Source organism: Plectropomus leopardus, chromosome 7 (assembly GCF_008729295.1).
Source record: "Plectropomus leopardus isolate mb chromosome 7, YSFRI_Pleo_2.0, whole genome shotgun sequence".
Classification (NCBI taxonomy): domain Eukaryota; kingdom Metazoa; phylum Chordata; class Actinopteri; order Perciformes; family Serranidae; genus Plectropomus; species Plectropomus leopardus.
The window spans coordinates 29,771,194-29,785,573 of NC_056469.1; the positions used below are offsets into that span (position 1 = coordinate 29,771,194).

General features: G+C 40.8%; 1 protein-coding gene across 2 annotated transcripts in view; it reads right to left on the reverse strand.

Annotated features, from left to right (window-relative positions):
- The window catches only part of nr2f5 (nuclear receptor subfamily 2, group F, member 5), a 29,667-nt gene extending 16,379 nt beyond the window's left edge, over nucleotides 1–13,288 (reverse strand). The window contains exon 1 of one of the 2 annotated variants that reach the window (XM_042490657.1): nucleotides 12,046–13,288. In XM_042490657.1, the coding sequence (XP_042346591.1) occupies nucleotides 12,046–12,412 (367 nt within the window). In that variant the 5' untranslated portion in view covers nucleotides 12,413–13,288. Of the gene's footprint in view, nucleotides 1–12,033 lie in introns of both variants that reach the window. The other variant, XM_042490656.1, reaches the window with a different exon arrangement.
- Between the last annotated feature and the right edge of the window lie 1,092 nt (nucleotides 13,289–14,380).

The window sequence follows — 14,380 nt, forward strand, 5'->3', positions numbered from 1 at the left end:
ATTTAAAAATAAATAATAATCCAGAACTTTCATGGCGAATATGTCAAATTCTTCAAAATTCAATCCATAAATTCCATGACCTGTTGGGACGCCGCCGCTGCCTGTCGTGTCTCTGTTCCGTGAATTCACAGCTATTAATCTGCTCTCATATTGATTAGTGGTTAATCCTGCAGATGGTGGCGAATCTACTTGATCCACTTGACTTTTCAAAAGCCTCATTGTGGGGGTCACTCGTGGCTGAGAGGCAGAGCACTTGAGCGCTCAGACACATCGCTCTCTGTTTTCGCTCGCCTACAGCTGGACGAATGAGACGGAGGAGCAGAGAGAAAGGAAAGGAAGAGAGAGGGGTGATTACAGAAAGGTCTAAAGGAATAGAGAGAAGGACAGAGACAGAGACATGTAGTATCTTGACACAGAGGAGGGCAGAGAGAGAGCCACAGAGACAGAAATGACATTACAGAGAAACAGATGCCCGAGGATAAGATAAAAAAAGGAAAGCAGGGTCAGAGCGATGGGGAACAAAGAGGGGGATGGGAGTATAAAGTCAGATTTGGGTGTCTGCCATAAACTGATTCCTGTTTTTTAATTTGTGCACTTGGGCTTAGCTTAAAAACCTGAGGAAATTGGTTTGATTTCTTTCAAAAACATTGGGAGAAGGCAGCAAACAACTCAACAAGACATGCCTGCATGTTTTCTAAAGCATGTTTTCTAAAGAAATCAAACCACTTTGCATAGGTCTCAAGGGGTCAAATAGCTTGTGAAAGGCATCTGAATGCAGCACAAGTAAACTGATGTCGATCCAGTTTTCAAAGGGTTAATATAATTGCCTGAGCTTACCATCAGTACACAAGAGGGGACGAAAAAGTGTGAAATAATACATTTGAAAATGCATTCTTCTCAGGCAAACATAATGATACCAACAAGAGGGTGCTAAAAATAATCACAAAAAAGACCTACAAATCCCTAAAACCCAAAACAAAACAGCATCCCATGCACGTAGGTAGGGCATGAAATGAGGGCAGGAGAACGAAGAGGAAAGTGCGTGCAAACAGAGGTACCATGGGACATTTCAGCTGCGACTTTCAAAATGCCACTTCAGCAAATGGCAGCTGGCAGAGTGCACAGTTCGCTGCCTGGCTGCCCTGGATTAGCCTCTGGGTCAGACTGTTAGTGGAATTACAGCAGCTAAATACAATTAAGGCCTATCAACATTTGGACTAAAAGGTCACAGTGCCGGGGCAACACAGACGCATTATAGATTTGGCTCAGTCTGACAGTTGCGTTTAATAAGTAGATTTTTCCATTTCTAAAGCTTCCACTGGCGAGCGAAAAATAAACACTTTACCCGGCGTGAACCTGCGCCTGTCTCTGCGTGTCACATCTCGCCACCACTCAGCCGAGTCTGCGTGTGTGTGTGTTTGTGTAGAGAGGTTAACATTAGAAAATGCTGCAAATAATTCACAATGCATGGCTGTAAAGCTTAAAATAAGTAATTTTAACTGCTGCTTGTCTTTGAAAGGTAAAACAAAGATATAATTTTAAATATTTTAGTGCCTATATGTGTGTCACTGCAAGCCTAAATGTACATGAGTGTGATCCAGCTGAGAGGGCAGTTTGTGATGTGACACCGAGGTAATATCCCCGTGGCTCTCCCGGTTTTATTTTGGCCCTGATCTTTGACCTGCAGGTCACCGCTCCGCAGCAGGGCAAAGCTCCCAATGAGAGGCAGAGAGGAGCTAATGTGTAAACCAGGAGAGAGTTAAAGAGATAAAGAAAGGAAGAGACAAACAACGGGATGTTACTGAGCAGGAAAAGTTAGGGGGATGTGTGTTTGAATTCCTGGTTTTGAGGCTACTATGAAGTTCTCGCGTATAATTTGTCCATCACACGTGTTGCATGGTTTTGCAGAAATGTAGAATGCCAGCATTTTTAGGTGTTTAGGAGTTTTTTGCAATGAATTGTGGGGACAAGTGAAAATGGCGAAAGTAGCTTAAATGTTGTCTCATATTTGGAGCCGAGTATTGAGAGCATTCTGTGTTTCCCACAAAATTAGAATCTATTTGTGATGGTGAGGTAGGTGTGGGGGGGCAGCAGCAGATCGTCAAATGATCAGCTGCTGCTGTCGTTCGCGCTGAAGGACTGTCTCAATGAACAGCTCTCCTCCTGCTCTCTCTACCCAGTTAGCATGAGCTAACACAGCAGCAGCAGCAGCTAACATCCGATACCAAGCCGTTAAACAGCCCCAACAATCTCACACCAAAACTGAGACACCTTTTCTCCAGCGTTAAACCCATTAAAAGCTGCTGGGTATCATTAGCCATGTGATGCCAACAGTTAGCCCTGTCACTGTGTGTGAGACTCTGTCCCAGGCACAGAGCACCGCCCTGCAGCAGTCGTCTCATGATAAACAGACAGAGAGAGAGAGAAGCTGAGCAAATGACTGTGCTACTCACAGTACTACAGTGAAATGGGATTTTACCTCTTTTAAATTGTTAAATTTGTGATGAAGTTGCAGTGATTGCAAAAAATTGATGAAAAAAAGTCATGCTGAATTTACAAGGATTGCCTGAATTTGCGTAGTTGCGACCACAATTTTGCAACAGCCTGGAAAGGCTATAATCAATATTTTTACATTAAAAATGGATCACGTGACTACTCTATGGAGATTTCTTGGCATCTTTCAGCTCACAGTTCTATTTTTTAAGCTAGTAAAGGTTACTGTTCTGCACTGCTTTCAAAAGAGCTAAAAACCTCACTGACTGCACACAAACTGCTCAGCACTTAGAGCTGACAGACAGAGGCTGCGCACCATTTTCAAGCCTGTGGTGCGCCACGTGGGCGGAGTCAGCGCACCATTTCACAGGTATCATAGCTGGCAGATACGCAGAATTCACCGCTAAATTTGAGCAGCAAGAGTGGCACAAGCTCAAATAAAATCATATTGTGAACATTGCTGTCCATGTAGGCAATTATATGTCAATTAGGAAAACTATAATGGCCTTTGTCCTCTAGAAAGACTGATGTTTGTTTTTTCAGCCGACAATTACGTGGTTGACACCTCTGGCCGACAGATTACACTCGATTTAAACAGCTCTCCTGGCCCTGACATGGTTAAGTTAGTGGAGCACAGCTACTGTTTGTTAGCAAGTACACCAAATTAAACTTTTGAATTAGGTAATACGTAAGCTTCCTCCTAGTGGTCAAAAAGTCTTGAAAAATAATTTAAGTTAAAAGACACTGTTGCAATGTGCTGATTATAGTTACTAGTATGAAGGTAAGTAGATGCTGTTCTTTGTATCTTTAAGGAGGAAATCAAAGTGTTTAATGGTACAAAAGTTGCTCCACAGCGCAGTAGGGATGGGAATTGTGAAATGTTGCACCCCAATGAGGGAAAATTGATTTGCTTGATTTCTTTCAAAAACATGGAACGAAGGCAGTGAGCAACTTAATGAGAGCCAAAAATAAGCAAGAAATTAGTAAAAACAAGAACATTATCTGAAAATTAGTTAATAAAAAAGAAAAGTAAAAAAATGAGAAATGTGCTTAAAAAGTATACTTTTGTAACATATATATTTAAATATATACTTATTGCAGAGTATTTCTTGCAAATTTTCCCATGGCCTTTTCCCTTGTTTTTGAAAGAAATGAAAACAATTTGCACAGGTTTCAGAGATTCACATACATCTGAAAGGGGTCTGAGGGCAGCACAAAAAAGTGATGTCAATCCAGGTTTCAATGCGCTAAAAAAGAAAAGAGCAAAGCAAAATGGATATTATAAATGACAACATTACTATTACTACTGACCTTACTAACAAGCCATGTGCACACTGAAATAGGACCGACTGTGTCCTCAGCTGTGTGTCGAACATGAAAGAGCAGAGGTACGCGGCGAAACATGAGAGACACAACAGAACGAGAGTGCAGAAAAACCGGAGGCAGAGCAGGAACGAGAGGGAAAACAGTGACACAGACATAAAGAGACAGAGACATGGAGGGCAAAGGAGGGTTGCGTGAGAAACTTTGGTAGATTTTACTGTGCGCGGATGCCTCAGTCTCTCTCTCTCTCAGACTTTGATGAGGCAGTTCCTGAATTAATTAGTAAACCAAATTCACCCCGAACTCAGTGACTCTGATTCACCCTATCCTGATTTACACTTACACACACCAGCCCTCCCCCATCCTCTTTATTTACCACACAGTCGGCCACAGCAGGGCCACGTTCATGTCTTCTCTGTGAGTTTAGCCTTTGGAGGAGACATCTGTTCATACATGTGTTCGTTTAAACTCGTTTTAGCTGTCAGGCTTTATCTGAAATGTGCTGTCGTCTTTATACAGCAAAAACAGGGACTATGATTTGAAATATTTAAATTTTTTAAACTAATTTTAAGGCAATTTTGTGCTGCTAAATACTTTTACAGAAATATGGAAAAACATTTAAAGGGCCAGTTCACCCAAAACATATATTTAAACAATCAGTACAGGTACCTACCATGCATGTTTTTTTTAGATTATGAGATAACAGAAATATTGTATTTTTAAAATATTTTTAGTGGGGGGGTTATATTTTATTTATGTTTCTTTTTAATTGTTGTTATGCACCAAAAACAGTTTTTTTTTATCGTGAAAGCCTACTCAGAAAAAATGCAAAACGAAAACAAAAAACGCTATTTGCCACTGAGCCTTATGCCACCACAACAATACAGTGGAGGTGAGTTTGTGCATCATTATGTAGCCAATACATTAAAACTTTGCATTTTATTAACACTGTGGTTAGGTTAATGCACAAAAAGCATTTGGTTTTGCTGAAGAAAAGGGCATGTTTTGGCTTAAAATACCCACTTTTATGGCACAATCATGGCTTGAAAAACTGTCTCATTAAAGAAAACACCTGCTTCCCATGGCACTATCCCTGGAGAAACACAGCAAAGGGTCGCAAAAACTCCAAGTTTGTTGCCTAAAAAGCTGCTTAAAACAAAGCAAAGAGTCGCTAAAACACAACCAGTTGTGTTTTTTATTGGTCTCGAACAGCGATCTGCAGCTTGACAGGTGCCACGCCAAGGTGGCACACCTTCACCTTAATATGCTGATACGATAAATACATATGAAACGTATAAATGTAACATATTTGTAGTTTGCAGAAATGTAGAATGCCAGCATTTTTTCTGAGGACGGGGTTTATGTAAACTACAAGGGTTATTGGAGAAATCTGAGTGTTTTTAGGGGTCGGATTTGGGTAAAATGACTAGTTAATAATACAACTGAGGTCATGAGGCCACAGAGAGAACCTCCATTATTTTACAAGTTAAAAACTTGACTGGGCAATATCCCATATTTAGTAAAATGTCAATAGAAAATTGTTGATTCCAAATGGGGACAAACTGGAATCATTTTTTGCAGCTGTTATTGTTACATCGTGGCTTCTTCTGCTTTTCTTTCATCATTACTGCCGCTGCAGTCCCACTCAGTGAGCATGTATAAGATCATCAACTAAATGCCTAAATTATAAATGCGCCCAGATTCCCCCACAGGGCCCGTATTAGAGAACGGATGTGCGGCAGACTGAAGGAGAAGCCTCATTGTGGGGGGGGGGGGGGGGTTTAAATGTTTCTGACAAACTCTGCGCCTCTTTCTCAAGTGTTTGTGTTATTTCATGTGACCCAGAGTGACACACAAAAACAGGTTGAGCTACTTAAGTCACAAGCAAAACAGTCCAGTGAGTCTGTCAGAGTGATTGACTGAACGCACCTGAGAGGGGTCACGTTACATTGGTCCCATTAGCGATACAGTGGGATGAAAGAAAGAGATATCACCTTTGTAGGGAAGAGGTCATTGAAGCCCTTTTCACCTTGATGTGTTCCAAAGCATTAAAAAGCGGCATCATTCATTTGTTCGATAATATTAGTTAGCCTTGGAGATCACGTCATGAGCTCCAGTGTATCACTTTAATGGAGGCTGAGTGATACGTGAATGGGAGCCATTTTCCTCCGAGAGGCCTCTGATAATTGCTATGAGTGCAGTGACAGGGGTTAAGTATTTGATTTTGTCAATAGCTAAATTACTGGGATAAGTAAAGGTTTTCGGAGCCACACACTGCGGTGTTTTGGCGTTAAATTACCCACTGTGGAGTCTGGATTAGTCAATACACGCTGTCTGTTAGACTTTAGCGCTCCAGTGGCGTATTTACTCACCGGAGAGGCCCCCGGCCGGTTCACACATTTTGACTTTGACTTGAGCCCGTCTGTTATTAATGTTTTAGTTTTGGTTGACCTATATTTTCCGCTGCTGTTGGTATTTTGTCAGAGTGCAATATGGGTCAGAGGAGGCAGCAGACTTCCCACAGCGCACGCTCACAGTGGGTATTACAGATTCCTGTCATACAAATGGATGTTGAGACTTTTTGCTGTCAGGGCTGTGAACTGGAAACAATCTGGCAATACGATACCTATCACGATACGGGGGTTATTATTCAATATAATGCAATCAGGGTTCCTGCATTTTAAGACAAGGTAGATTTAGGACTTTTAATACCACAAGGAATTAAGTTTAAGACCAAACAAATAACTAAAATTTAGGAGGGACAATTTTATTTTGCCCAAATGTTTATTGTAACATAAAAAATGACTTTATGGCAAATGTTGTAAAAAACAATTTTCTGTTTCTCAGTCTGTATGTGAGAGTCACTGTTTGGATTCACATGATGATGACTTTTTTTAAGACAAATGTATTTAAAAAATGAAAGAAAAAAAGACGTTACCAATTATTTTGAGATTTTACACTGCACTGTCAGAAACAACAATTCATGAAATCCTGCTTTCCATGTAAGAGCATTTTTAAGACTTTTGAAAGATTAATTTACCAATAAGGGCCTTATTTTTAGCTTAATAAATCCAATGCCTGTTAGGACGTTTTAAAGATTTGCAGGAGCCCTGATTGCAATAAACTGTTATACTGTAAGCAAAGCAATACATTGCAATTTTTTGCAATTTTGGATAAATTTTATAGCATAAACCACTCACCCACCTATGTATAAAAATTTGAGTTAAAAAATTTACTCTTTTATGCGATCAGAACAGTAGGATGTGCATTCTTTTATCACAGTCTTCGTCACATCCAACATCATGGCATTACTTTTTGTGCAATCTGAGTGAAGGAATTAATTCAGTATTTCACATATAAAGACAGTCCTCACATAAAACTAGGCCCTCTATAGAATTGCATAACCACATAACCAGAGAAAACATTTGAAAAAAGACTGTGGCATTGGTTTTTGCTCAAAAGGCAGAAAACCTACAACTACCAGAATGCACTGCATTGCATCAGACCAATAAATGCCCTCGCTGGTGGGTGATATAATGTGACCCGGTCCATAGGACACAATGGCAGTCGGCCAGATCTCGTGTTACAGTTAAACCCTAAGCTAAAACATGTTAATAAAAAAATATTAAGGCGAGAAATATGCAACTCAGTAACAGAATTTTGGTTTATATTTGATCAACGCTGCTTAGTTTTACTGTTTGATCGCTATTTTTCTTTTTTTACCTCTGTTTTTACTGTGCAGGGAGCAGTATGGCACCCAGTTCCTTTTCACAAACTCTCACTCTTACAGCTAAACATGGCATTAAAATATGTTTCTGAAAACATTTTAGGTGAGAAATAGGTAGTGCAGTAACATAAGCTTGGTTTATATTCGGTTATATTATATTCGTTTATCAGCACTGCCCAGTTTTTACAGTTTGGCCGGATTTTGTTCCAAGTTTGAGAGAGCGAATGGGGGGCGGGTCTGTCTCTTGATCAGCTCTATACTCTTTGTGTCTGCATGGATTGCAAGCAATGCAAAAAATGCAGAAATACAGCCTGTAGTTGGAGCAACAGCCCAAGAGTCAGCAAAACACATGACGTGAAATACGTACATCTAGCAGGTCATCCACTGTCCCCGCCACCTTCTGATGACAACATCTGATCATATACCACATCACTTTAGAGACATTTACAGGATATGTATAAAAAGTACAAATGCAATGTAATGTAACTTTTTTGTTGTTTGCAGAATAGAACAATTCCAATATTTTCTTCTGTTGACTGGGCTCAAAAAATAATATCAGAAAGTAAATAAAGCTGTCACACACATATAGTGGAGCAGAAGTATAAAGTTGCATGAAACTGAAATGCTCAAGAAAAGTAAAAGTACCTCAAATTGGTAGTTAATTACAGTTCTTCAGCAAATACATTTAGTTCCATTCCACCACGACACTCTGTGTGTGTCTGCATGTATTTGGTGTGCTCATAGCTGCCCAGGTGTACGACACATGACACACACACACACACACAACATTAATCATTGTGTACACATGCATTTAACAGAGCAGTAAACTACCACACGTGTCTTTCTGTCCTCAGTGCAGTCGGTAGCTCGTCCTTGTGGGCTGTTTCAAAATTAAAACATTCACTCCAGTTCAAAGGAACTGTCAGGCTGATTCTCTTTGCCTCTCCGCTTCCTATTCAACCCAGAAACTGCGCTGACAGAGAAACAAGAGGAGGTTCTGTGGAGCTGCGTGGTGACACAATGCTGCCAAGGTTTTTTTTTTTTTTTTCTGGGGGTTTGATTCCCACTGAGGGCAGCAGCACAGAAATGTTGTGCTGAAAGGTGCTCAGGATAAAAGTCTCCAAACAAATGATATTATGTTCTACACAGCAGACTGCAGAAAGAGGTCAAACGTTCCCCATTGGGGGAAAAAAAAAGGGAAACACTCAGTTGAAAGCGAGCAAGTTTCTAAATCTGACGCGGGTCAACTCATGAAACTTTTAGCGCGTCTTCCTCAGGAAGCAAATTCAGTCTAAACTGAAAAGTCATGCAGCAGTGTCAGGGATATGAAACACTGCTGTCACAACCGATATCAAATTTTCTCTTGCTGATTTGAGGAAAGGGTGGAGATACATTATCTTAACATGGCCTTATGTACGTCATTTCTGTGGAAATACAGTCAAAACATGCCAATTATCGTAATGATGTTACTTGTTCAACCCACCAGTACTTTGCCTCAGACTCTGTTGTGCTGTGAGGTACATTATGACCTATATGCTCCGAGTAAAAAGCTTTTTAAATCATTTATAGCATGACAAGCTATTTGAGCTCAACAAACTGCTTTATCACTTTATATTTTCTGCTTTATCTAAACAGCATCTTTTCAGGAACTTTTGCAAACTGTTTGAAAACACGAACATCAAATGCATATTTCACCTGGATCATAACTGAGAATAAACACTGCGTCCATCGCCTTGGCAACCTTATGTGAACCTGATGAATAATGCAGATGAAACATGACTTATGTATGACCTCAGGGGAGGACGATGACAGCATGTGTGTGGGTGTGTGAGTGTGTGTGTGTCTGTATGTGTGTGTATGCTTTAATAGTCCTGAAACTTTTCAGTTGACACACTCAATTTTTGGATTCTAAGATGCAGCGGTGTATAATTTACTGTAGATGTCATCATGAAATAAAGATGCAGAGATTTTCTTTTGAATATTTCTGAATATTTATGTTTACACAAATATTTAAATGTGTCTTTGTTGTGATTTCTAACTCATGAAATTAACGGGAGTCATGATTAAATAACTAATGACAACTGAACATCTGTGATTGACTTAAAGTGAAAATGCCAATTACTGATGATTAATTGTGATCACCACCTTTCTCTGCCTCTGATTTAACACTTAAACTATTCATGACCATTAATTATGTTTTTTTTTTTGGGGGGGGGGGGGGGTTTCTCCTTTGTGGAAACTGCCGGACAGCACATGTGTCCAAACCAAATTTTCCTAAGTAGACAAATGAATGCTGATAAACAGAAGTCAGCCGACAAAGAGGATTTAAGGACACGGATTAATCCTGCTGACCTCAAATGCACCAACAGATGAGCTCAGCCAATGTAAGTTGACCTGCTCCACATTTAAACCCTTTTGCGCACATCTATAAGCCAGCACTGCAAAAACAGATAATGAGCAGATAATGAGTTTTAATACCTTATATCTAAAAATAATCAGAATGATCTGCAATTGAAGAATTTCTTGACTTATTTTAACACATTAATTTTTTTTTTTATGATCTCAAACTGAACTGAAATAAATAATTCCTGTGAACTAAAAACACTTCCCAGTTATTTTTAATACATTCACCTATTTGTTATGGTGAATCCATTTTACAGTGGACTGGTCTACAGCCTGTCATATTGTTATCTCATATATAAATAGCAAGACTGCATGTGATTCTTAAAGCGTGCAAGAGATCTTGTCTCATGAACACCAGGCAGCCTTCAGGGCTGCAAGACTGTAAAAATGCCATTTTTAACAAAACATTAGCTAACTGAGCTGAATGCTAGGACGTTTTTCTTCAAAAAAAAAAGTTAAAGGGCTTAAACCTTTTACTTTGCGTGCAAAATAACTTTTTCGGTTATCTAACTGTTAATTTATCACCAATTAAGATAATTAACATTAGTGGATTTGCATAGAAAATACAGATTAAAATACATATATCACTGATACTTCTCGGCTGGTTTTATGATTTAAGTCATATTTTAAGTCTCACTGTGGCTTACGGGTGTTTTACATGAGGTTAGACTGTGTGTACAGTGCACGCACACACACACACACACACACACACACACACACACACACAGGCAGAGCCGTGCACTAGCGGTAACCCTTGAGGGATCATCTCATCTGAGGCTCTATGAGGACGGGTATTTCCACCGTCTGTGTATTTACACTGCGGCTCAGGCTGAGAACAAAGGGCGGCGGGGTCGTTGTGGAGAGACTATCTGTCCTTAAACATCCCCTGCCCAAGTGTCCTTGAGCACGATTGCACACTGGGAAGCTGCAGCTGACCCTATTCCGTCTCTGAGAGTGAAAATACACGAGGCGAAGTGTGACAGCTTCATTTAAGACGCAGACTTTTGCGCTCATAAGACAGTTAAAGCCTTATTGCCCGCGGCTCACCTGTGTTTTAAGTGTGTGACAATGACAGGCGCGCACGTCGCTGTTTGCATTATCACTCATTGCCAAAATATATTACACTGTAAATCTAATATTTCTACAAACTCTACCTGCCTGTTGATGATTAAAACTGTTGCATCTAACTCAGAAGTCCATCCAAAGCGCATAAACAATAAAAAAAGACAACACAACAACAAATCCATCATTAACCATCACAGATGGTTAGAGAAAGAAATTAAAGGCTCCATTTGGTTTAAAACATTTTAAAATATGCACCAGCCCATCCCTCGCGAATGGGATGCTGAATGATAATTAATAAGGGGAGCGCCCCTCTGCACCGACACGTCTCCGCCGCTCCTCTTTGGCACTAACTGACCCGTTGTTAATCCAACACAATACCACAAATGTAGCGGCATCCTCTTATAGCGGCTCCGGGTGTCGGTGAGCAAACAGCATAATTAAAACAGGGGGACAAAGGAGGGATCTCACACGCGGAGCAGAGTGCACACCAGGGTGGATGGTTTAGATTTGGTGGATGAATGCGAAATAAGCAGGTGGTGGCTGATTATTTACCCAAAACAAGAGTGACGATAAACTGTGGAGCGCGTAAGCAGTGGATCAACAGGCATCGCTGAATGTGGCGCATATTTTACGCACAAAATTTGGCACTTTTTGTTTGACATGTGAGAGGACAAATTACATTTTTGGTTATAGCAAGAGAATGTGGTAAGATTGCAGGCTCCAATCAAAAAATCGATTTTTTTTTTAGTTTTCTTGCATCAAATACGATAATCTGCGCCTTTGTGTTCTTTTTTTTTTTTTTTTTGCAAATATATAGTCTCTATAAAAGTAATAAATTAAGTGAAAGCACACCGGAAACAAGAGTTCAAGCCAATGTTAAGAGTTGTTTTAAGACAATAAAATCTTTTATGGCTGAGCTCCGCGCGTAATGGCCTGTTAAGATTGATATTTCACAACATTACGCACAAATTTACGCACAAAATTGACAATGCCACAACCTTGCGCTGACATCCATCACACACCTATGCCCTTACCCTCTCTTCTCATGCCGACTTTGAGGCACTTCTTCAGCCGGCAGTACTGACACTGGTTCCGGTGGTGCTGGTCGATGGGACAGTCTCGGTTCCCCCGGCAGGTGTACGACAGGTTCCGCCTCACCGAGCGCTTAAAGAAGCTTTTGCATCCCTCGCAGGTGAACTGGCCATAATGCTTCCCACTGGACTTGTCCCCGCACACCATGCAGTCCACGTTGGGGATCTTGTCCCCGGAAAGTGCGTCGTTCCCCGGGGTGGAACCGTTGGGGGTTCCCGGTGCCCCGCCAGGCTCCTGGCCGCATATCTGGAGCTGCGAGCCCGGATCAGCAGAAATGTTCTCTGGCCACTGGTTTACTACCATTGCCATGCTATCCCCAAACACTTTGGTCTTTGTTTAAATCACAGAAGAAGAAGTGATACAGATCCGTCCTGACGTCTTGGGGGGGAAAACTAGGGAGGGCAGAAAAAAGGCGCTTCCCACTTCCTCCCGAGGTCAATCTGAGTTTAAATGAGCTTATTTTTTCTGAAATGTATCTAAATCACTGAGTTCCTTCTGTAAACATCTATCAAAGTTTACTGCAACAGCGAGGTATCAACATGATCGATGCACACGAGCGCAGCCTACAACTCCCGGTGTTACTCGCTGCGCAGCAATCCATAAACACGTTGTTCCTCAGAGTGGTTGGAAAAAGTCAGTCCAATAAGTCAGCTGTCAAAATAAAACGATATCTAACTTGCGTTTGGATTTAGAAAAAAAGGAGTGGAAGAGACAACAACGTTTCGATTCTCAGCCGGTCGCTCCAGTTTATCCACCGCGCCAAAGCTGCGTTTGGCTTCACGCAAGATAAATTCTGCCTCCCGAAAGACACGCGCGAGTCAAAACTGACCGCATTTCACGTTGTTCAGTAACGATTTATTAAGTCCGAGCAGGCTCGTGGTGGAAACCTATGAAGCGCAGTCTCGAGGCAATCCTTGTTCCTGTTGTTGTTGCGCGCCCCAGTCAGCTTTTGGAGTATTTACGCAGCCAAAATATCCTCCGTGATCGTCCAAGCGACGCTTCACGCGCACAACAGTCGTTGAGTGTTTCGCTTCACCCCGTGAAGACTGTCTGTCCCGTCTCCGAGAGCCAAAGCTACAATTTGGGGGAAAGTGTCACCAGCAGGCTGCCTCCTCCTGCTGCCCCCCTGGCAGCGCTCCATATAAGGTCATAAACCCCAAATAAGGTCATGTCCCCGCCCCTCGGTGGGACAAGGGAGACACTGAGGGCCGCCTGTGATTGGCTCAGAAAGTCTGTTAAAAAAGTAAGGCGCATTCTGATTGGACGGTGGCCGATTAGGATGAGTTTGACTGACAGTAGCGGTTGTTGTGATACAAGTAGTTTGAAGTGGTTTACTGCAGGAGCCCATTGAGAATAACGTGCACCTTAAGCGCACAAACCAGTATAATAACAAACCTGTTTTTATAAGAAATAACTTTTAAAAAGGTTAAATAAGCCATGGAAACTGTAAGTGCTGCACAGTGGTGGGATGTAACTAAGTACATTTACTCAACTACTGTAGTACAAATTTGAGGAACTTTTACTTCATTTGAGTCTTTTTATGCCACTTTATACTTCTACTCCCCATTTCAGAGGGAAATATTGTACTTTTTACATTACAACATTTATCTGAAGCTTTAGTTACTGTGCAAATAAAGTTGTTTTCTTTTTTTTTTTCATAAAAAACATGGGGATTATAAAACACGAGAGTCTATATGTGTATCTATATATGTGTGTGTGTGTGTATTTATAGATGTGTGTATAAACCCACTTTTTTAAGAACCGCCTTTCAGTGATTTTTACCTGTGTTTTAGGGACAATTTTTACATTTACTCTTCTTTTTGATTGATTATGTGTTTTCTTAATTGCTGTTTATTGTTTTGTTTTGTCTTCTCGTTACGTTAATGTCTTTTGTTTGTTTCTTGTTATCAATTTCTGTTTGGATGCATGATAGGACCCCCCTCACACCATCTTTAAATGTTTTCAAAAATGTCTGTCTTTAAGAAATACATGTTTAGGCATAGACATAGACTAATAAGATTTGATATTTTTTCTGAAAATATAATGTCATGTTGTTTATTGTTTTGCCCTCTGATCAGCGAGGGAAGGTCACAGTTTATCAGCCGTTTTATCTACCGCGCAGCACCGCCTGCCCATCAATCTGCAGTCAGCTGTCCAGTGCATGGGATGTTTTCTCACTGGCAGGATGAAGTCAGGTATAATTTGGGACATCCTGGGCTCTTTGCAGAAAGTCACCAAACATGTTATTGCTCTACAAATGTCCTTTATATCCAATAA